This window comes from Gallus gallus, chromosome 4 (genome assembly GCF_016699485.2).
Source record: "Gallus gallus isolate bGalGal1 chromosome 4, bGalGal1.mat.broiler.GRCg7b, whole genome shotgun sequence".
NCBI classification, from domain to species: Eukaryota; Metazoa; Chordata; class Aves; order Galliformes; family Phasianidae; genus Gallus; species Gallus gallus.
In genome coordinates, this window is record NC_052535.1 from 13279305 (window position 1) to 13302700 (window position 23396).

The 23396-nt window shown below is 43.8% G+C and overlaps 1 protein-coding gene across 3 annotated transcripts in view; it reads left to right on the forward strand.

The window, feature by feature from the left end:
• The first annotated feature begins 4955 nt into the window (after positions 1 to 4955).
• CAPN6 (calpain 6) overlaps positions 4956 to 23396 on the forward strand; it is a 58286-nt gene continuing 39845 nt past the window's right edge. The window contains exons 1-4 of one of the 3 annotated variants that reach the window (XM_025150254.3): positions 4956 to 9635; positions 10085 to 10250; positions 11790 to 11878; positions 12729 to 12899. In XM_025150254.3, coding sequence (XP_025006022.2) covers positions 12735 to 12899 — 165 coding nt within the window. In that variant the 5' untranslated portion in view covers positions 4956 to 9635; positions 10085 to 10250; positions 11790 to 11878; positions 12729 to 12734. Of the gene's footprint in view, positions 9772 to 10084; positions 10251 to 11789; positions 11879 to 12728; positions 12900 to 23396 lie in introns of all 3 variants that reach the window. The other 2 variants (XM_420313.8, XM_015278596.4) reach the window with 2 other exon arrangements.

Consider the following 23396-nt stretch of genomic DNA (forward strand, 5'->3'; position numbering starts at 1 on the left):
GCACACCTGTCAGTGCAGTGTGTGCCACGCAGGACCTCGCCACCAGTGTGCGAGCACCTCATCAACGCGGCCATGCGAACGCTACAGGACGTGCCCAAGGGCACAGGTGGATGTAGACCCAGCCTGCTGCTCATCGCCACTCCCCGTGCCGCTTTCTTCCCTCAACACAAAGCTGCAGGCGGGCACCCAGCTCTCTGCAAGACGGGCTGAAGCGGCGAACCCCCAAACTCGGTCCGCGCGGCGCCCCCCGGGGAAAGGCAGCTCCTCAGAGGAAGATGGCGGCGGGCAGCGCCCGAGGCGGGAACGAGAGAGCCTGGCTCTGAGGAACGGCCGCGACCGTTGGGCGAGGCCGCCACCTAGCGAGCGGCGGCGGAGGGACCCGCGGCTCCGGCAGCGAGCGGGAGAAGGAGGAGCGAGCCGTGCGCCCGAGCCGCTCCCGGCTGCTCCGACGTTCCGGCGGGGAGGTGCGCGGTGCTGCATCCGCCGGCAGCGGCCACGAGGCAGTGCACGGAGCCTCTCGGCAGAGGATGTGCCGTTGTTTCCTCGCGGGGCCCAGCACCGGGCTGTGGTGGTGCTCTGAGGGGCTCGCAGGTGATCCGGTGATGTCCACTGAAGTGAAGCGCTGTGGACTTTCCCTCTCGCTGTGCCTGTTCTGGAGCCGTTTTCCTCTGCTCTGCTTCAGGCTCCTTTTCCTCCATGATGGACCTACCCAAAGAATAACTGCAAACGCCTGTCTCCGCTTTTGTTCCCAAAAGGGAATTTAGGGAGTGACTATGTTGGCTTGTTCTTTTTTCTTCCAAATTCTGTTAAAATCATCAGTGTTTCTGAATGCAAAATCAAGTCCTTTATTTCTGAAGATTTAGAAATTCTGTGGTTAATGCAATTAGAGGATAAATCCTGTACACCTGCACTGAGACACCTCAGTGTCCGCAGAACTTACCTGGTAGCTGCAGTCCGAGGCAAAGCACAGCCCCTTAGAATCATAGAATCACTAAGCTGTGTGTGTTGGAAGGGACACTTGTTGGGCATCACTCCAACCCCCCTGCAATGAGCAGGGACACCTACAGCTCCATCAGGTGCTCACAGCCCATCCAGCCTGACCTTGAGCGTCTCCAGAGATGGGGCATACACCATCTCCCTGGGCAAGCTGTGCTGGTGCCTCAGCATCCTTATTGCAAAAAGCTTCTTCCTTATATCCAGTCTAAATCTTCCGTCTTTTAGTTTGAAAACACTTCCTCTTGTCCTATTGTTGGAAATATCCAAATAACTTTATCAGGATTGTATCTGATAAAGCAGATTTTATTTGCAATTGCAGTAGCGGGTGTCCTGCAAGCAGGAGCACATGCAGAAAACAGTGTTGCATCTTTTATGCCCTATTACCCAGTGCTTTTCTCTTCCTCCCCTGGTTCCTCATTGGCTGAGTACTTCAGGTTCACAATCTTCCTGACGCTCAGCTAAACATACGGATGTCGGCTAAGCATAAATTTTTGCTAGCTAAGCATATATTGCTAATTAGTTAACTTCTAACATTTGCTCACTCAACACTCGGTCAGTATTTATGGACATCTGCTTGTCCTTGGACAGAGATAAGCTTGGAAGGAGGATAAAGGGAAGTATCTTGATGCCTGCCTGTTGCATCCCAGCCTACCCGCAGAGTGATACAGTCTGGCCTTGTGTTGAGGCCCTGGCTGCTTTGATGGTTGTTAAGTCTGTTTTTCTTCTGCTGAGGGTCTCTTATCTATACAGAATAGCCTTACAACATGCTTTCTAGTCCACAATACTATACCCATACTATTCACAAAATTTAAAAACTATTGCAGTTTTGCAAGCAAGAATTAATCACATAATTCAGCAACTATATTTCTAAAATATGCTACTAAAATATATGGTATTTTTACTTTTTCACATCAGCTATTTCTACGGACAAGTTACAAAATACAAATACACTATGCTCTGCTTCTTCAGATCAGCTCCCCCTTTTCAATATCTAATGCAGAAACAATATTCCATTCCTACACTGCCATGGCAGACCTTCTAAACTGTCCTCTTCTTTCTTACAGCCGCCTTTTGGGTACTGAAAGTGCTGTTGTTGAGCAGAATCAGACCTCAACTGGATATGCAACTCTGAAAGCTATTTGTGTGCTGTGGTTAGTTTTCAAGTTCTGCCTCTTGGGGTCCTCTCTACAAAACTGCCTAAGTTAAAGAGTAGAATAAACATGTAGGCTTTGAAGAGAATCTCTGCTGGAAACCACCTGATGTTTTATTAACAAATTGCCCCATGCATTTCAGTGAATAATAGATGAGAGTAACTCTGGTGGGACACAAGAACCTGGCAGTGCAATGTGATTGCAAGGTGGTCTGTGGTACAAAGTTGTGAGTGGGGCAAAGCTGCCCTGACGCCGTGCGGTAGTAGCAGTTCTGACAGGCATGAGAACAGCCTCAGTACGAAACAGTCCAAATCTGGAGTGAAGAAGACTGTGCTGTCATGTCGAAGAGAGTCCTTCCCTAAGAGGAACTCTCCTGGGTCAGGGTTGGGAGGAGAATAGAAAATCATTTCTTGCTTCTAGATAGCAATCCCTTGTAGTCATTGGCAGCCGTGTCATGAGCACAGACACAGCTGTGTCCTGTCTGCAGCTGTGAGGGGCCTCGGGTGAGACACTGCTGGTCAGCACAGCACCAATCTGACCATGTGCCACAGTCTGGGCTATGCTGCCTTGGGGCACAGGAAAGCAGTGTGCTGCAGGGATGTGGAGCAAGTCCTGTGTCTGCGCTGGCAAACTGAGGAGTTCTGAAGCGACACAGTCATCAGTGTGAAGCAGCCTAGAAGAGCGTGTGATGATGGTGCTCAGGATACCTTCAACTAAAGGCTGTTGGCAACAACTTCCAAAGATTCAGGGACTGTGTTTGAAAGGCCACGTTGTCCCCAGCTTGTGAGACCTCTTTCTAGACCATGGCAGTGTATGTGAGCATGTCTTTCTGAGTACTCTGGTGCAATCCTACTGAATTACGAAGTGGGCTTTATTTGGTCATGGTTCTGCGGTGAGAACACAGCTGTCTGCCTGCCCTTGGTTGCCTGCCTGTGAGACTCATCTTGCTTCCTTTCTAAGGGGATTTCTGGTGAGACTTCAGGAGAAGCTCCTCCTCAGCCCAGATAAATTACATGTAACTCTTGGATTATGGCACCAGATTTAATACATAAAAAAGCTTTCGTAGTTTTGTTCCACGGTGGATCAAGGACAGCTATGCAAGAACATGTCTATATAAGCTGTGAAAATTATCACCTCAGAAAATAGCAGAATTTTGTTGTACTCGTGATTTTTCGTGTTTTTCCCTCAACTATGCAAATGAATCACAGCATGCATGGTGTACATAGGACATTGGTTTTTTATTATGATTTAAACTCTAGTCTGCTTACTCAATCACAAATTGAAAACACATGGCTTTATTGTGTAGGGCTTTCTTATTATGCATTACATGCTAGAGCTGTAGTGGCAGCTTTCAGGGACTTTGAGTCCAAACTTCAGCAATGCCTTCAAACGGAAGTTGGGTAAGTGCTTTATAAGAAAGCAAACAGTCCTGCAGTGAGCCTTGCAGAACAGAGAGTTATGATCCTATTTAACACTTTGTCTTCACAGTGTTTTCTGAATGTAACTTGTCCTCTGAGATCAAATTCCTTTAGGCAAGTATATTTGCTGAATAGCAAGGTTTGGGAGGAGCGGGCCTATTTGCAAGCTCAGGCCAGCTATGCTAAAATAGGAAGAATGAAATGGAGGAAGCAAATCAGGGACAATATCTAAGACTTCTGGTACAAATGACAATGTGCAATGTCTTCTTAAGTGACAACTGTTTAAGAACTGGGCTACAGCTACAAAAATGTAAGTAAAAGCTGCCCAAAGGTAAAAGTGAATTTTTTATAGTCCTCAATTTAGAAGACTTTCATGTCAAGTTAACCCAAATGTTCGGGATTTGGCCAGAATGAAATTGTGGCTAAGTGGAATATGTAGAGAAGATTGTTTCACCAAAACCAATTTTTAATGGGAATTTATTTTTGACCTTTTTTAAAATTATCTTTCCCAGCACAGGAAAATGTGTTATTTTCCCAATTTCTATACACGAACTGATGTGTCTTCCCTTGTTAGCAGGGGGAGAGGAGCAAGACTGGACAAGTGTGTGAGAGCGTGGGCAGTTTCAGGACATCTCAGACATGAAGAGCTGTTTGGCACAGCCCTGCAACAGCTCAGCTTCCTGGACAGCTTGGGACCTGTGGAGTCTGTTCTGAGGCTCTCCCAGGACATCTTCCCCAGTCAGGCTGTTTTCCCTTCTGCAAGGGAAATGGAAATAGCATCTTTTAGGCACATGCTAGACTTTTGCAGTGAAACTATGAGAAAGAACTTGGCAGTGTACAAGAGCCAGCCCCGAGGCTGCTCTGGGCTTGTCACAGCACTCATGGTTGAGGGCGCAAAGCCACGTGTTGGGTTTTGCTGCATCTCTTGGTCTGCCAACCGCCACCCAACTGCATGTCTCACAGAAATGCTGTGTGATTCTTCCCCACAGCCTGGACAGGCTGTTATCAGAAGGGCCTGCTGAAGCCAAGGCATGGACACTGGCTTTATGCAACTGAGGAACAGTGCGCAGCCTAATAAGGAACGTTTCTTTCATGATGCACAGTAAACTGCCCTGTTTTCTGTATAAAAAAATGCCTGCAACTCCTGCCAAGCAGCCTTGCCTCATCTCCTCCTTCAAAAATTCATTCCCAGTTACAGCCACAACTACAGATAACAGTTTACCGGGAATAAACAAGACTCTGCATTTTGGGTCAGCTCAGATTGTTTTCTGGTGTCCCCCGTGACTCATCATCACTGGAAGGGTCATCCTGAAACACACCCCTCTACTGATGTGCTCTTGGTACAATCCAAAGAGTTTCAGGTTAAGAAGCCGAGGGGATCTTTGTTTGCAGGAGTCAGTTTGGAGTTTGATGTGTCTTGGAGCAGGACCGTATCAGCCAGGTAAGTGCAGAAGGTATTAAGGAAACTTTTATTTACTTGCAGCTTCAGCAGCACAATGGCCACTTGTTACTAGCAACTGGCACTTCAGCAAGCACAGTGACAAAATGCTTTTGCCTACTGCATTAAGATACATTTCTTACAGAATGTGGCATCACAGTTGTGTGCTAACGCTGAGCCAAGCAGTCGCTGTGATTTACTGCAAAGCGTGGCTGCTCTAATTACTTTGGGAATAACCAGCCAAACACCAACACAGCCGTCATTATCAGTTATACCAAAGAAGGGGGCTGGAATGATGAAGTGTGATTTAATCTCAGTTCTCATATAATTCCATTTTCCATACTGTTTCTGATCTTCTGAAATTATGCCAGTTCTCACTGTGGATTCTTTCACCGTGGAAATTCAAGTGGGTATTTTCATCTTTCATATTTTTTCAGAAGGAGAGGCTTTTATATCGTGTCTAAAATAGTAGATAAGTGGATGCATAAAATAATGGAGTAGCCTGAGAGAGTTACCCATTAATTTGCTATTGCAGACCTTTTTTGAACTACCTTTTATGAAAAGACGGAGTGGGGAGATATTGGAATCCTGAAGAGAGTTGTTTCCCGTGGCTTCAGTACAGAAGCATGGCTGGAACAAATCGGCTGACATTGCTGTTAGCATTTTCTTTACAGCTTGTTATAGATCTCTTGACTTGCATTAACGTTAATTGTAACAATCAGCATCCATCATATTACATTACTTTCTTTTGAATTCAAAACTGGAATGGTACCTCTCCGTAATGAGCTGTAAATCTCCCTGGGATCAGGGCTATAGCGAATGCCACTGAGGGTCACGTTTTTAAAGATCTGCTGCTGCATGTGCAGTTTGGGAAATCCAGTTTGCCTGCATATTTTTTTTAAATATGCCCTTTGGCCACTTTGTGTCTACCAACCCAGGCCATTCTATGAGTTTATGAGCCTATGATTCACTTGCTTGTCGGTAATGAGAGAAGTAATAGCTTAGCTTAGAATCAAGATGAACAAAGATTGGATGCTGTGCAACGTACACAGGCCCAAACAGGTTTCCTTCCAGTAGGAAACAGAGCTGCACCAAAATGGAGCATGTGGCAATCTGTCCTGAAACAGAGGCAGTGTCTCTAGGCACACACTTCTAGCACACATTGGCAGTGTTGGTGCACGGCTGTTTAGAAAAGCATTTCCTGCTGTTCCGCTGTAGTACTCTGCGTTCGTTCTTGTACTGTCACCCTGCGTGCTGTACAGAGCCCCTCCGAGTCCAGATGTGCGGAGTGCTTTGAATTTCTGAACGCTGACAGATCTAACAAGGGACTTGTGCATCTGCAGTGAAACACAGGCAAACACGGGTGTCCTGGGGCTAAGATGTACTCAGATAAACTTAACTCCCTCATGCTACTCGGAGACAGCTGCTTGGTGCAGTGTGGATTTCCACTAGTGGCTGCCAGTGAAAATGCCCGTCTGGCCGAGCTGCTCATGCACTTGGTGCAAGAGGCCCTCCAGGAGTTTGCTTCTTACATTTGGATAGGGCTGGGAGTCACACAAAACACCGTAGCAAAAAACTACTGTCTTTTTTTTATTTGGGTTGAAAGCTGTGGAGCAATCTCTGCTCATGCCAGATGGAGCCTTCCCTCTCGGCCATAATCACCTGTAAGTGCAGCTTTTCTCAGCTGCTGTTTGCTCCACCTGTGCAGCCCCAGCACCCTCAGCTTGTGCCCTCAAACACTGAACAGCTGTGCTTCTAACTGTGGGAGAGGTGGCTGAGCTTTTGATTAGCCAGCACTTCACACTGCAAAGGATTCCCTTTGCTAGAGCTGTGAATCCAGCACTGCCTTTCTGGAGGGTAAGAATGGGATTTGTATTTTTCCTGACTGTGACCCAATTAGAAGAAATGTTGGAAGAAAAGGGTGATGCTTCAGCACTGTATTGGTAGCTTCTCACATATTCCTCTCCATTTGAGAGATTACTAGGCTGCTGTTCAGCACTTGCCTTGAATTACTGCTGCCATGTGTCAGTGCTCTGTGACTTAGAGCTGAGTTGGTCCCCTTGCTGCTGCCATGCATGCACGCTAGCGGTGGGACAGGTAGCTCTGTGTGCGGCATGTGTTTAATTAGGATAGGGGAATCAGTGTGAGGACTGCAAACTGAAAATAAATAACAAGATTCCTGGTAGGGCTCCTGTTCAGCCCTTGGGCTCACTGGAAGGGTGTGCTTGGTCTTGAAACCCCTCTCCTCGAGCCATTCTGCTGGACAAGGGCTTTGCTTTAGCAGCTGTATCGGGTCTCCCAGCTACTGCTATATGAAATCCTTCTGTCTTGGTGAGCCTTGAAAGAAACTCTAGTTAAGCGCTATCATGTTGTAGTAGAAGAAAAGGAACACATGGTGTGGTTAATGTTATTATAGTAAAGCTTTGGTTTGTAGCCAGGAGATTCTGCTGCTCCTTGGTACCATCCATGAAAGCAAACAGTTGTGGCCAGTCCTCCTCCTGCTATCTAGTTAGCCTCCCCAGAATTTCTGCTTGGAAGCAGATGTTCTCAGCTGAAAATATGTGATCTTTAATCTATCAGTTTGAATACAAAGTATGGCAAAACTGAGCAGCAACACAATGTTGGCATCTTTCTGTTTATATGAAAAGAAAAATGCGTGTGTTTCTTTCCTGCAGTGAATTCTTGAGCTGACACAGAGAAACCTTTATGTAACTACTGAAGTACCGAGTGCCATAAATAGTCAAATTAATCCTATTTTGTTGAAAATTCAAAAGCTGGATGAGAGGAGGGCTAACGTGGTACCACCGTGCTGTTTCAAAGCTTGCAATAACACTTGGTATTTCATCCCGTGGGAAGGGTGTTGCTATGCCAAACTGAGAAGGACGATGGTCATTAACACGGGACCTCAGTGCTATGAAATACCCTATGCAGTGAATTTGATCTGAATTCGGCATGCTCTTATTAATGCAATTGCATATCCACAAAATATGAATTTAACACTGACTTTGTGCTTTAAATAAATTGATGCTGAAGAGCAGAGGATACGCATTATAGCATACAGACTCCCAGTGCAGTTAGCGTGTTGAAATGTTTAAAGAATATGATTGAGTAAATTTCTCCAGTAGGGATGTTTAATGTAATGGGCAGTGATGCTTCTGATGCATTAGTAGGAAAGTAATGGTCAAGATCATGAAGCCGCAGTGTATGTGAAGCAGAAGTTTTGCAACTGCTTTGAATTCCCTGACACATAATGCAGATTTGCAAAGTCACTGTTTTGTAAGGACCTGCAGTCATTCTGCACAGAAGGAGAAGGAAATAACCTTTTCCAGCTGGAGTCCTGGAAGCATTCTCAATTAGGAGTTTTATAGGAAAACAGTTCAAAGTAATTTAAAGCTTTTGGCTGCTCTTCTGGAGGCACTCATTGACTCGGTTGCTCTGAAGCAAGCTAGGAGTTCTGAGAAAGGGATGTTTGCAAAAACACTAAGCAGCTGTGTTTGCAAACAGTTAAGTGCTTGAGTCCCCGTGTTGCTGTTGTAAGCCAAACAGTGGCTCTGAGGCTGAGTGATGGGTTCTGAAAGAGTAGAGCTTAGAGTTGGAGGTTTTTTTGCACAATGTTGAGTCAGGGGAACCTGAGTACCAAATACTGGTTATTATTGTTGTTATTATTATGTTACCACTTGCACGAAAGAAAAGCAAACTCAGTGCTAGCAAAGGGATAAGATCTTAAAATCGGGGTGCTACCCCAGAGCACAGTACATGCTGCGTGTGTCCCTGCTGGCATCCCCCTGCTCACCCCAGGCAGGGACTCCTGGAGCAGTGGAAGTGCAGCCCTGAGGCTGGGAGTGCCGCTTGTTGGAAGGCCCAGCATCTTGTTCCACTGTGGAGTTAAATATCAACTAGAAGTTTACTTTGCCCTTTTAGTCCTGGTGCTGTGCTTGAAAACTCCTTTGAATCCTTCAATTGGAACAGAGGAGTGGGGTATGTGGTAGAATTAATGTAGCATAGCGTGCCAAGTCTCTTCGTTGAAGAGGAGTTCCATCTAGAACAGAGGTTTTGCTGCAGCTGCTTGGCAGCGTTCATCTTTGGAAGGGAAAGTATTGCTTTCTGTAAGGCAAAACCAGCTCAGTGCTGTCCCTGCACCCCTCCTGCGGGGATGGCAATGAGAGGGGATTTGTGTATGGGGCAGCTAGCTCCACAGCTTCAGCAGCTCCTCTCTGGCTTTTTATCCTGCATGGTGCTTAGTTACACACAGCAACACAAATAGGCTTAAAAGAGATGACTTTCTGTGTTAGTTCTTGTGTGCTCGTTGCGTGGCTTTAATGGCAGCTAGGGTGTAATTTTCACTCAGCCTGTCTGGACAGTTAGTCAGCCCTGTTTGTTGTGGACCTTCTGCATAGCAGCTGGGAAGAGAACACTTAAGATTGGAATATGTGAGTGTAAAGAAACACTGTTTGATTGGGGCTCTCCAGAGTGGGAGTAATACTGATCTTGTGAAGAACTGCATTTCTAGTAGATGTCCCTTTAATTTAAGGCTGCTTATAACACCAGGAGCTGATATTTGCAGCTATGTTGAATGTGATTAAGACGGAGCCTTGCTCGCTCTGATGGGGGAAGCGTCTGTGAGTATGAACTGTGAGTAAGAACACAGTGCTTGTACTGCCAGGCAGAGGGGCGAACCCTGGGTGGAACCCTATGGAAGAGGGGACGTGCAGTGACTTGGCTTCACTGTGCTGCTGATTGGAATAAGAATTCCACAGGAAAAGAGAGGGTAAGAGAAAGACCTTAAAGCTCAGTGTTTGAAAGTCAAGAGATGTGGGACCTCCTGTACTCCTGCTGGCTTAAGGGACTAGTCATGGCTCCAGAGAAACCTTGGGGTCAGCTGTGCTGAACTGCTGGGGGGCTTAGCTCAGAGACTAGAAAAGGGAAAAAGAATTAAGCTGTTACCTACAGTCAGAGAAAGTACAATCAGTGAAAGCATGATGTCTAACCTGTAGAGCTGGTTTTGTGGTGTTTTTTTTTTTTTATTCCCTCTTCTCTTTTTTGTCTTCTGTCCCTCTAGAGCAATCTCTTTTCCTTGACAGAGTGGCAGAGGGTCTCCAAAATGTGGCACGGTATTTTTAGGACTGCACTGCTGATCCCTCTCTGTACTGTACACAGCTCACACTGTAGCACATGACAGCGTAGGGAATCCTGCACGGAACAGCTGCCAAGCCTGCCCCGTGTTTTCCTCAAGTGCGACCTCACGTTGTGAGTGCCATCAGAACCAAAGATAAATCTGTTGAAGAGCAGGGAAGGCTATCTTAATGCATACTGTGAACTCGAGATTGGACAGCTGGGTAATTTGGAAGCTTCAGTGCTCAGCTGAGGGGCAGCAGCTGGGACCTGCTTAAAACAAGTCAGTGGAGTGGCTGTGGTGTGGTGGGTGTGGGGGTGTTAATCCTGGAAGGTCTCCTGTTCCAGTCCAGAAAATAGAAAGGAAGAAAGGATGGGGGAGCAAAGTCATTAAAGACCAATCTTGATGAATTAGGCAATAGCAGCTGAAAAACCCTATCACCCTGGGGCTATTCTAAAAACAAGCATGTCTTGCAGATAGGCTCAGTCTAGAATCCTACTTAGCTTGTGGGGAATTTTTAATAAGCAAGAATGCCAGTTATCGTGAGATAATCTGTATTCTACTCAGATTAGCCTAACTAATGCTTTTCTTTTGTCCCTGAGCTATCTTTTTATAATTGATCATTTGACTTTGAAGAACTGGCTGGTGAGGGGAAGCAAGTCTATTTCATCTTGTCTTGGGAAACCATCTGATAAGTGAGATGCCTTGTGATGTTTTAGGGGGATAATTAACAAGAAAATAAACCTTAGAAAAAAGGACATTATTACAGTTGGCAGAGTATTAGTGAGGTGCTTTGTTTTTGAACAGTTGATTGCATACAGTTTTATTTCATTGAAGCTGGATAACACAATAAGAGAATATATGGTCCAGTTCCAAAAAGGGAAGCCTTGGCCTGCCTGAAGATGCAGTAACTTTTTCTATCCCAACAGTATTAGGATTTGACTCCAAGTCATTACAGTCCTGATATATGCAAACATTATTTCTGAAATTTTGACCTAAGAGAGGATTTAAATGCCTAGTAATGCATTTAGTATTTGCTACATGCAAATATCACATATAGATTTGTTTCTTGTTCTGTCACTTTGCTGTGTAAAATTCTGCTGGTAGGAACAAGGTTGCACTTACAGGAGAATGACTTTGAGTGTGGTTAGGAGGCTTTGGAAAGGATGCGAGAATGGCAGTGAGTTGGAGGAGCACCCATTCCTATAAGTGAACGCAGTAGAACAGCACTTCACATCCTTGAAAAGCTATCTAATTTACTTTGGGGCCAGAGGAGGAGAGGATTGAGTGGAGGGGGAGAAGAAGCGAGGGAGGGTTTCAAAACCATCCCTATGTTGTTATTTTGGCCACAGGAGCTTTCTTTCATGCACGAAAGCTGTCATCACAAATTTGATGTTTCCAAGCATTCCTCATTACTTCTCTGTATTTCCCCTGTTGTTTTCACTTGCCTGCTGGGAAATGCTTATGCCTAGCTTAGTACAGTTTTCTGCAAATCTGTGGAATCTTATGCAATTTGTAACGCATGTTGCTCAGGGATCACAGGCTGAGATCACTGCACCAGGATGCAGCAAGTAGGCTGCTGGGACAATATAACACCATTCTCTGTTGCAAGTGTGTGGTTTTAGCTATTATAGCTGGGTTGAGGTAACCTGCATTTGTCTTTATTGCTATAGATACTTCAAGGAAAGGGAGATACATCCTTAACCCGTACTGGGAAGGAAGAGGAAAGAAACTGCTGTACAAAAGAAGTGTTCCATAGAGCGTGAGTTCAAATACTCTCTCCACTTTCTTCAAATATCACCCTACAAAGATGGGAGTATCTCCATCCCTCGTGTTCTCTAGGCTTCAGACTGTCCTAAGTGGTTTGTGTGGTCCATTTTTGATTTTTAGAATTACCTTAAGCAACTTATTTGAGCTCTGTGACTATGACTAAACCTGCAAATCTAGATAGTCATGATTCTTGGAACCACGGTCTGAAAGCAAGTTGGGTTTTTTTTTTTTTTTCATTGATGGTGGTTATTTTTATTCTCAGCACTATTTGCAAATGTTTGCTACTTCTGGGAATTCAGCTCCCTGGAATGTAACACGAAAATCAAGGACAGCAATGCTAGCTGAAGTATTGTCACTTAAATTAAGATGGATAACTGTGGAAATCTGTTTTCCATTCTCAGTAGGCATAAGAGTTGCAGTAGATAATTGAAGTGTTAATGGCCAGTAGAAGAATGCAGGGATAGAGATGGCCTTGCTTTTCACATGTACTATAAACTGAGGGCCAAGATCCACTCTGTTACATTTCCAATCCACTAGACAAAGCAAAGTGCTATATTTGTTTATTACCTGAAACTTTTAATTTCTTTCCTAGTAAGAGTTCTCTTCAGTCAAAAGTGACATCCTTATACATATAATACTGTTTTGTATTTTTTAGTCTACCGCTTAGCACCATTCAATTTATAATCTGTTTCTTAAACAGAAATCAGTAATTAATCTTGTTTAGAACAAATTACACGCTCTGTTGTCAAATACTCGTGAGGGCTTCACTATGCTTCATGTTTTGGACTACTTTAAAGGTACTTCATAGTTTACATAAGCCAATATTCATCTTACCTATACAGAAAGATATGTCTTCGTCGGTTCAACTCTTCAGAGATCAGAAGTACCATGAGCTGAAAAGGCAATGTATCCAGCAGGGACAGCTCTTCGAAGATCCTGAGTTTCCAGCCTCAGATGAGTCCCTTTTCTATCAAAAAGTCCCACGAGGGAAAGTTGAATGGAAGCGTCCAAAGGTAATGAGCACTCACTCCCCAGTGATGAGATGCTGTTTGTACTGTTCCACTCCCACTATCTTCTCTGTGCTGAAACAATTGTTAGTCTATTCTTCCTCCCTTTTTCCATTCATTTCTTGTCAGTGTGCAGTCCAGACAGAAGTCTAATCTGTGTCACTTTGCTGTCCAAACAAAAGTCATGCCTTACTGTATGAAGATGAAAAGGAAGCATTCTGTACAGCCTGATCACGCTTTTTACTGTTGAGGACTCTCTAATAACAAACAATGTGAGGTAACTCCAGCTGTAGTGCTGTTTAGATCATCCCTCTGTTTAATTAAGAATACCTGTCTCTAGTAGATCAGTCAATACAGAAATATATTCTGAGTATATATTCTTCATTTTCTGGATCCGTCTGTGGGTATGTAACTCTACAGGTTGCTCTGTTGGCAAAAGCATTTCAGAAAATGTTTAGATTTCTTAATTGAATTTCTCTTTAATATGTGTCACTTCTGGGGGCCTGGTGTGTAGGCAGAGTGGTGGCAGTATAAAATCTAAGCTCTGGCTATTAAATCTGGTGCCCTCACCAAGACATCAAATGTTTTCTCTCTTTTTTTTTCTTAAGGAAAATACAATCCTTGTAAAAACATTATAGGAAATAAGAACTTATAAACAGAATAGATAAATCTTTGTGCCTGGAATGCTAGAAGCAAATTAATCATGCAACTCAATCAATTGTTCATCATTATAGCTCTCCACATGTTTTCAGAGTAATTTGTAACTTGCATGTGGGGAAAGTAAAACTCACAGTAGCGAGGGGAAATTGGTCCAGTCTCAAGTAGCTGAATTGTTTATATCTATAAATGAATGATTCGTAATTTTTCTTGGAGATCAGGAAAGAGAAGTGCCAAAAATAAGAGGGAAGCCACGTGTGTACAGTTTGTTCTCAAATTTACCTTTCGTATTAACTGTAATGGAACCAAAAAGCCCAGCTATGTGCAGGTCTAATGAGGTTTGGTTGAGTCCTGCCGTATAAGGCCAGATGCTTTTGAGCTACTCCCGGGGAATACTCAATTACACAGATGTGTACCTGATGCACAGAAGAGAAGGTATGTTCTCAAAGGGGTGGATAAACCTTTTTTTCTGTACTGAATTCAATGCCTTCTTCCTCTGGTATGTTTCAGAGGTTCTAGTGAAACCTTAGCAGCACTTCTTGTCTAGATTAAATGGAGAATTTTCCTTTCTTGATTGATATAGTTGCTGGTCTCTGTTTGACTTTGTTGAAGTGACTGTGAATTTTGCCCTTGGCTTCTATAAAACCTGGACTATGCCATAGGGATTTCATCTTCAGAATGAAGAACTATTATCTGCCCACCCACTGCCTGTAATGCTTATGTCTGTTTGTTTCTTCAGCTAGCATCTTAGCAGGAACTAAATATCACGTCAGTCTCTTCTGATTGTGATGAATGTACTGCACATTGAAACAGTTAATATTACTTACATTTGGGATCTGGTAATTGGTTTGCTCTGAAGTCACATAATTCACATACCTTGTTTTTATAAAGCAGTTCATGGCTGTAAACAAATAATTCAAGGAACATAAAATCATTTTCAACTTCGACTATGTGGCTTTCCATCAGAGAGTGTAATCTGTTCTCAAACTCTTTCAAGCATAATGAAGAGCACACTGGAAGCTTGTAGCTGGGTGCACAAAGCATTTTTACCCTGAAGTATGATGAATTTTTCCATAACTTTACTCATGTTCACTGTTGGGATTAGGATTTATTTTCTGGAGGCATAACCTTGCATGGCTTTTCTTGGAAAATGACGATGACAGCATGATCTGCTTTTCTACATATCTGGTACTGTTCCTTGTCGTTATGACAGGGGATGACAGATGAGGCTGTCCAAGCCTGGCTACATTTGCCAGGATAGCATAAGATTGTTTGTTTGTTTTTTTTTCCCTTGATGGTGTTGATTTCTCAAAGCAGGTTCAATACTGAAATTTTAGTGAGCAGAACAGGAGTTGCTTTCCTAAATGGTGAAACTCTGTTTTCTCTCCTCTCGTCATCTATGTAGGCACCCCTGTATTAAGAAAGTGGAGAGCACGGAAAGCACCATGTAATTACTATGCATTCTCCCTCAGATGGTGTGACTTTCCAAGGAGAAATTTCCTTATGGAAAGATCAGCCAACAACTAAGAGCAATGAATACTGCTTATATGCAATACTGGGAGTCCTGTTTCTTCGGCTGGGGGCAGCTGTGCTCTGCGAAGAGGTAGGAGCAGCCTCTTGCCCCCCCATCTCTGCCAGCCCTGGGACATCAGTACCCTCCTGTGCTGGTTAAGCTCTCACTGAGGGTGAACACTGCCTCTGTGTGGTGGTCCTGCTCAGAGTTGGCTCTTAGCATGGAGCAGCTCTTGTGAAAATACCCAGGAACTGCGGTCATTCTGCTTCAAAGATATTTTGTCTGTCTTATTTTTAGCGGGGGTTTGCCTCAATTTTGCAACTGATAAAATTGACCTTACAAAGGTATTAAATTCCAAGGACATGTTTGTCTGAGTTGAACAGCTAGATCCTCTGGGCAGGCCAGACATCTGTATGGAGAAAAAGCAGGTAAGCTTGCTTCAGAGATATGTGATGTGTTCTTGAGATATTCAGATAGGAAAGTAATAGTCTCATCTGACAGAATGAGAGTCTTACTGAGTGCTTTGCCAGATTCTCTGCTTGACCCTCTGTTTTGTAAGTCCTGGTTTTGCTTTCACCTGCATGTTTTCTTTACAAAGGGGCTGTGGTTATACCCCCATGTTCTGGAAAGACAGAGCTAGTTCTCTTTCAGTAAGGCAGGACACAAAACCACGTGCTGAGGTTACTGCTGAACTGCTTCCTAAGAAACCCCACTGATGTCCCGGACTGCAGGAGGGACTGCTGCTGTGTTTATTGAACCCCCAGCATTCCCCAGCACTCCTGGTGCTGAAGGTCAGATATCTGCCTGCAAGTAGGGAGTTGTTTACTCCTGACCTACTGTCTGCCATGTTCCTACAAACACTGCATGGCATGGGCCTGGTTCTCCCTTCTTCTCACTCATGCTTTCAGAGGCGGTTATCACAGTAGAGGTGAAAAAGATTGTGAAATTAGGTGCTGTGTTCTTGAGTGACACAGCAAAGGGAACAAATCCAACAGTTTTTAAACTGGGCAGTGTGAGAGGAGCAGGTTGGTGACTTGTCCAGATGAGCACGAGTGGGTGAGGTGCTGGAGAACTCGGGAGCTCTGCTGTGCATCTGCTCATGTTTCCTGGAGGTGACATCAGCTTTTGTTTGCTTCTTACTGGTGGAAGATGATCGGTTGCCTAAGAACCTAAAAAAAAGTCTCTGTATTTGCAAGTGATGATTGGAACCCTGGAAACCTCCCCCACCTCTATATTTGTCTTGGATAATTTTGCCCACCATGCCACCAGGGCATGCCTGCCTGGGTCAGCTTTATATATATTGCATTAATGTTCTTTGCTCCAGTTCTCAGTGACAGGGGTTGGGATCTCAGGGAGCAGTCCTCCAGAAGGTTTAATAGCATCTCAGACCTCATAAATATTGCAGAATAAGTGTCATGAAATGCTTGGGTGGTACTGCCCAGCACTGGATGCACCCAGATTAAATGCCCTTCAGGGGTAATGTGTGGCTTTATCTTTATATAGAGGCTTTATATAGAGGCTTTATTCCTCTGCATCTTCTGTAAACTGCAGCTTCGTTCTCAATCTGTTTTCCAGTTAGACCATGAATAAGACCAGGAACTTGCTTGATTTTTGGAACATTGTAGCAGGAGGGGTGCTGGAAAAGAAAGCATCTGGGCATGCTGCATCTGCATCTGGATTGAGTGGTTGTCCCACAGCACGCTGCAGGAACAGCTTCAGAGCACGCAGTAGTGGCAGCTTCTCAGCCTGGGCTATCTGCCAGGACGGTGCCAAGAGCAATCCAGGGCTGGAGGAACAGTGGAGATTAAAGGGGAATGCCATAAATTGGCACTGCAGAGTGATGTGTACTCTTAGCAGTAGAGTACAGTTACAGTGCTGCCTTCTGTGTGACAAATTAGATTGTAGCAACCACTGTGAATAGTGACACTTTCCTGATCTGTTGCATTTCCTTACCACACCTGCACCTCTCTTGATATAAGGATCAGTTCTGTCAGTCTGAATGTGCTTCCTTCTCTCTTCAACCTTTTTTTTTATTTATTTTTTTAAACTGGCTAAGGACAAGGCCACTGCTCTTGTTTGATGAGAGCAGCAGTTCTTGCCTCTCCTCCTCATCCCCCCTCAAGCTTTGCAGGATCTGATTAACGTTCTTCTGTGAAACCTTGGCGTGTTCTGCAAAGCCTGCTGCTACATCTGGGACCAGAAGCCTTTTCATTTTCTGTTTTCTTGCCTACTCCCATGTTTCTCCATTGCTGGTGGTTTTTGACTCTTGAAGTGGAGACAAACACGAATTGAGAAGCCTTGTGTGCTGTGACGTTTGCATTTGTACATTAAATACAGACCCATATGGAACATGCTTGTATTTGGGAGGTGAGGAAATGTGTGGTTGTGAGCCTCTGCTGACCTTTGAGGAAGCTCAGGCATCCCTTTATTCTCTTCAAACATGTGAACTTTCATTGGAATACAAAGGTGGTATCAGATGTTAGGTTGTGTGAGCTGTGCAACAATGTCTTGCAGCTTGCTTACTTCTTGTACTTCCCTGGGACGTGTCTGTAAAAGAAGAGTGCTGTAAAAGACTTGACCTTGCATCAATATCAGATAAAGCTTGCCTGGCTTCTTGTTCCTTTTGCTTCTCTCACAGCCACAGATCATAAAGTTGTGGATGCCGTCTTCCATACACTGAAGTCTGAGATTCTGACTGTAACTTTCTGTGGTGACTTTCAGACATTGCACTCCACTGCTAGTGATGCGTGGGGCTCCTAAAGGAGTACAGAAATTCCTCAGTTACAGTATTTAGCATTTAACTGGCATTTATGTATGCTGTAATTAGCTGTGTTTACATGTGAATGGCCTCCTTGTTATTGCATTCATAATTGTTACAGTAGTTTTATTTGCCATTAACAGCAGATTCAGCTTGTAATCTTGACCTCCAGTAAAAATTTTCTTGTTCCTAGTTTTTCAAAGATTAGCAGATGTTTCTTTGATAAATATGTGTGCATATATAAAGCGAAGGGTTGTTTTTTTTTTTTTATAGTAGTGTGTAAGCCTTGTGGATGGAAGGATTTCCTAGAAAAGATAGAACAGCTCATGGTCAAAGCAGACCAGTGTAACTTTAAAGCATTCGTCTCAAAGATATATGATAGAAACTGGGAGGTAAAATCTGGAAAAAAGTCTGCCCTGGGAGATAACAGGAGAGGTTGATGGGAATGTTTGTACGCACGTGGATCTTATTTTGGGCAAGAGAGAATGGTTTTAAGTTGCACCAGGGGAAGTTCAGGTTGGATATTAGGAAAAACTGCGCAGAGTGGTGCTGCACTGGCAGAGGTTGCCCAGGGAGGTGTGGGGTCACTATTCCTGGAGGTGATCAAGAAAAGGATCGATGTGGCACTGAAGGATGTGGTTACTGATGTGGTGGTGATGAGTTGATGTTTGCACTAGATTATCTTAGTGGTCTTTTCCAAATTTAATGATTCTATGATTCTAGGTTAGAATTCTGGAGATGGAGAGAAGACAGTGTAGTCCTCTAGATGTGCTGCAACCAGGTGGGGAGGCAACAGCTAGACAGGACATCCTCAGAAGAAAATTATTTTTTCATGGTGCTGAACACTTCTTTCCCTCATTAGCTATGTGCACAATGAACTGTGTACTCCTGCAAATGAAACCTAGCTCTGCTGAACGTTTCATGTGGTAAGGTGCTACGGTGTCCTTGGTATGTGACTGTGCCAAGCTTGGCCATCTGCCCTTGTGCAGCTGTCAGTGTTCAGAGAAGCAGTGCTAGCCACGGGCTGCCTGCCAGGGTCCCTGTGCTGAAGGCGGGCAGGCTGCTCCTGGGGAGGAAGGTGTTAAATCCCCCCAGCTGTGGGGGCTCCGGTGTTGGCTGTTGGCGCAGCTCCTGAAGATGCACGTGGCAACACAAAGGCACGCTCTTTGCATGCGTTGCCCCAGCAACTGCACATTCTAGGCAGGAATTGTCAGCCTGCCCTGCAAACAGTGATACAGCTGCAATTAAGGCAAATCACCTTCATGTTGTCAGATTTAATTTTAAGCTGGAGGAAAGGGATGCGATGATGGGTGAAAGATATTGATATTAACAATGAAGTGCCATACATCTGAGATTTTGGTGTAGGCAGGACTGTATCGTGCTGTGTACTGCTTTAATGTTAAAATTAGAGCTGGCACTTGGCTTCGGAGCCTTGTTTTCTTATTGGAGAGACTAAAAATCTGCCTCCGGAGCTTTACTTATTTAGATTTAGTAAGGCAGAGATTTAGTGGAGTTAGCAGTCTTCAATCCATATGTCGGCAGTCCCTGTTCTTGCCTCCTGGCAGCCTACAGATTGTAAGAGAAGGATTTTCAAATCCTGGATTTGGATTCCCAGGAGAAAGTGTCAAAAATTAGAGGGAGAGACCCTTGAAATCGAAGTCATAACAAGTCTTGTCCTTACTGTATGACTGTAATTCAGAATCGGTTGGATCCAGATTCAGCTTTTTTGATGTCTGTGGTGAAATCAGTCGTAGATCATTTTCACCATCAGTGGAAGTGTTAGACAGTATCTGAATGAGGTTGGTGCTGCTTGTTCTTGCTCTGGAGTGCTGAGCTAGAGGTGTTCAGCTGTGATTTGATGTGTGAGAGAGGCACATGTGAACCCACTGAAATTCAAGACGTTATAAAGTGCTTAGCAGCGTCTCAGCACAGCTTCAGTGTACTGAGGCTGGTGTTTTCCATGCTTTTAAAGCTGAACAACATTTAATTAAAGGAAAGAACATTTAACCAGTTATTGCTTAAAAATGTACATGAAACTGTTTTTCTTCACTGTGAGTTACAAGGCCCTGGTCTTGACTCTAATTTGACTTCAGAAATGTTTTTCAAGCCAATTGAATGTTTGTGGCAAGCCTGGATAGTGAAGGCTCTACAGGGTATTGCAATGAGGTGATGACTTGGAAAACCAGGCTCTAAGAGGGATCATACACAGGCAGCTTACTGGCATGGTTAGAGAGCACAGAAATAAACAATAAGAAATAAACTGATCATTATTTTATTATTTTAGCATATTTTTAAAGAACTTATTTAGAAAAAAATGCCTCAAGGCTTGTATGATTGTAGAATGATATAGACTGATTCAAGCATGTGAAGAAAGAAGTGAGTTATTAACTTATAATTCACTGTCCTATCCTCTTACAGTGTTGATGCTAACAGTGATAATAAGCCAAATAAATAAATAATGTACAGAGAATAAAGAAGTAAATGGAAGTCATTGGAAATTGAATTCTTGTTCTTGCAATTTGGGACATAAGTTCTTGTATGGAGCCTCGTATCAGAAGAGCATTGTCATTATTACTGCTACCTTGATATGATCTTGTAGTCATGTAAGAATTATCAATAGTCCTGGCTGTTCTAAGTAGTTGGTCTATTTGAGGAAGAAGCACTTTTTGGAAAAGCGTTGGGGTTGGTGGGCAAATATTCAGTGTTGCAGCTTTTCTCCAAATACACTAATTAAAATGAAATGCTTCTTGAAGATTTTCTTGGAAGGAAACATTTTCCAGCTATAAAAGGGACTCCGTGGATCTTCCAAAGTACTTGGAATGGTGTGTTATGATGGTGTCCAGCCAAGCAATTCCCTGAAAACTCTGTGGTCTTGTTTGTTCTTTTCCCCCACTACTATTTTCTCCTAAGGTCTTCAGGTTTTCTTTTCACTGAACATGTTCTGAAAAGTAAAGGGGAAGGGAAAGCATTTGAGGGAAGATGCCTTCAATGCGTTCCTTCCCTGGTTGCTCTATATTGCTCCTCTTTGCTCATCTTCCTGCCTCTTTGCTTCAATTCTTTGCAGAAATAAAGGAATCAAGCTGTCCAGGCTTGTCCAGGAGCAAATTATCCTTTATCTGCTGTTTGTGGTGTCATAGCTGATGATCTAACCATTCTGAAAAGGGCCATGCTGGGCTTCTCCAGCCTCTGTGCTTCCAGAACTATTTTTAGGAATTTATCAGTATGATTGCCTTGCACAGTAAATATGTCTGACATGGTGAAGGTACTAGAGTATGTGCATGTTTGTTTCTAGCTCCTCTAATGGTGATTTGCTTTCATTTGGAGGGGAGGGATGCTTCCCTGGGGAGGACAAAGAAAAAAGACCTAATGAGTGTATCTTCTGACTGATCGGTGCTCATACTCTGGGTGCCCACGACTTGCATCATCTCAGTGGATCATGGAAGATGCTTGTTGCTGCTGTATCTATGTGCTGTGTCCTGCTGACTCAGAAATCAGGTGGATGCCAGCTGAAATGAGTTAAGAACTGAAGGAAGGACTCGAATGAGTAATACCCTTTAGCACCTTGGCAGATGAAGATGGTGAGCTACATGCAGCTGTTTTATACAGCCTGTTGCCCTTTCCCTATCTGGGATTGGCAAAGGTAGGTTTTGAGGGGACGTGTGTTTGTGTGTTTCATATCTGGGAAGGTTTTGTTGTGTGTGTGTGTGTGTTTGTTTTTTTCAGCTGGCCAGCAGAGGAAGAAAGAAGCAAGAGAGGTTTTGCCTCCTTCTGGGGGCTGAGGAATCAGGTCAGACCCTGAGATCAATTTGGGACAGAAATGTGTCTTTGAAGTTTAGGTTTGTAGCTGCATATAATGAAATGTTTCACAGTTTGTGTTCTCAGAGAATACTTGGAAGTAGGGACAGGGTAGCCCAACATAGAGCTCCTATGGTGAAGGACTCCCTCAGCAACTTGAAAATATTTTTAGCTTTTTAAAATTGCTGAAAGAAAAAAAATCTGATTCCATGGACAGTGAGGTTCAAATTAGGATTTGTCAGTCAGCTAGGATAAAAGGTTTCTAATCATCCAGGCATCCGGTTTTGGGTGCAGACATTCTTGTTGCCCAGCTAGCCTTCTCTGATGTCACTCAGAATTTATAAGGTGCAAAATTGCTGATGCTCTTCAGCAGCATGGCGAGAAAGACAGCCAAGCTTAGAGCCACTAGAAGGTATTTTTTGTGTTACAGAAGCAGTGTTACTTCTATATGTTGTCCAGGTAGGTATTGTGTGTTTGCCAGAAGGATAACAAATTCCTACTTTACATCTTCAGTATTTTTAAAATGAGGTTGAGTATCAGGACAAGTTTATAGTTGTACTGATTTGACAATTTGGAAGGTGTTTTGCTGCTTCTCTTTACACTGTCACATTTCATGTATTAGTGTTTGGTTATAGAATAATGCGAACAACAACAGTGAAGAGGATTTCTATCTACCAAGGCAGATTCAGGCCTCTGTGAGTCTCTCCCCATCTCATTCTGCTGCTAGGTCCATGAGGAATTCACACATGGAGCTGTGATATTAGCAAACGCAGACACTTCAAAACAGCATTTAAGAGGGCATATCTCGCATTAGCCATGTAAATAATGGCTGACAGTTCACAACATCTGAATGCAGCTGGGGGAAGGGGGACATTCCAAAGCAACACCAAAGAGCATATGATTGAATCTCTTGTGTTTAAGATTAACATTATTACTTGTGTGCTCTTGTTAGCCAGTCTCTCATGGAGTCAACTCTCCTGAAGAGAGAAGTTAAGGGCCTTTATTGCCTGAGCAGAAAAGAGTGGTTACAGTGTGTCGTTCCTGCCCCCCCCCCACCTCAGGGCACAAGAAGCTGATCGTGGTACATGGAACATCAGAATAAGAACTGGCAGGCTTGCCTCTGGAAGTTTGAAATGCACTGGACTCTGCAAGAATTCTGTAAAACAAAAATCAAATATTCACTGTTCATGTTTTGTTGGAGAGAGGATGTTAAAGGTGAAGGTCATATTTTGGCAATATAAACCCCTCAAATCACTCATCAGCTTGTTAGCTTGTTTGCTAGCATAGCATCTCTGCTGAAGATAACACCAGCCCAACATTTTGCATTTTTAAGGCAGACATAGACCCAGAGTATTGACAGATATTAGCTAGCTAGCTTTTCTTCTTTTTGGCAGGGGGAGGGAGTTGTCTAAAAGAAACACGTATGACTGAAGTGAGTCAGCATTTGCGTCTGCTAAGGGTGATGAGAAAACAGTAGCATTCCTGATGGACAGTATAACTATCTGCTTTTCTAGGTGGTGGGTCCAAGAAACAGAAAAGTTATGGGGTAAAGCAGTGCTCAAATGCAAAGGATTATTGCAGATGTGTTCTTATGTGATTTTGTTTGCAATTATTTTGTTCTTGTAGTGAGGAAGTGAGCAGAGCTGTGTGTGGTGCCCTGAGGACTCTTCTCACAGAGCCAAACAAACAAGCAGGGATCTCTTAACCACCTTAATCCCTTCCGGCAGTTATTGCTGGCAGCAGCCAGGGTTCAAGTCTTAGAGGAGTACACCCAGCTGTA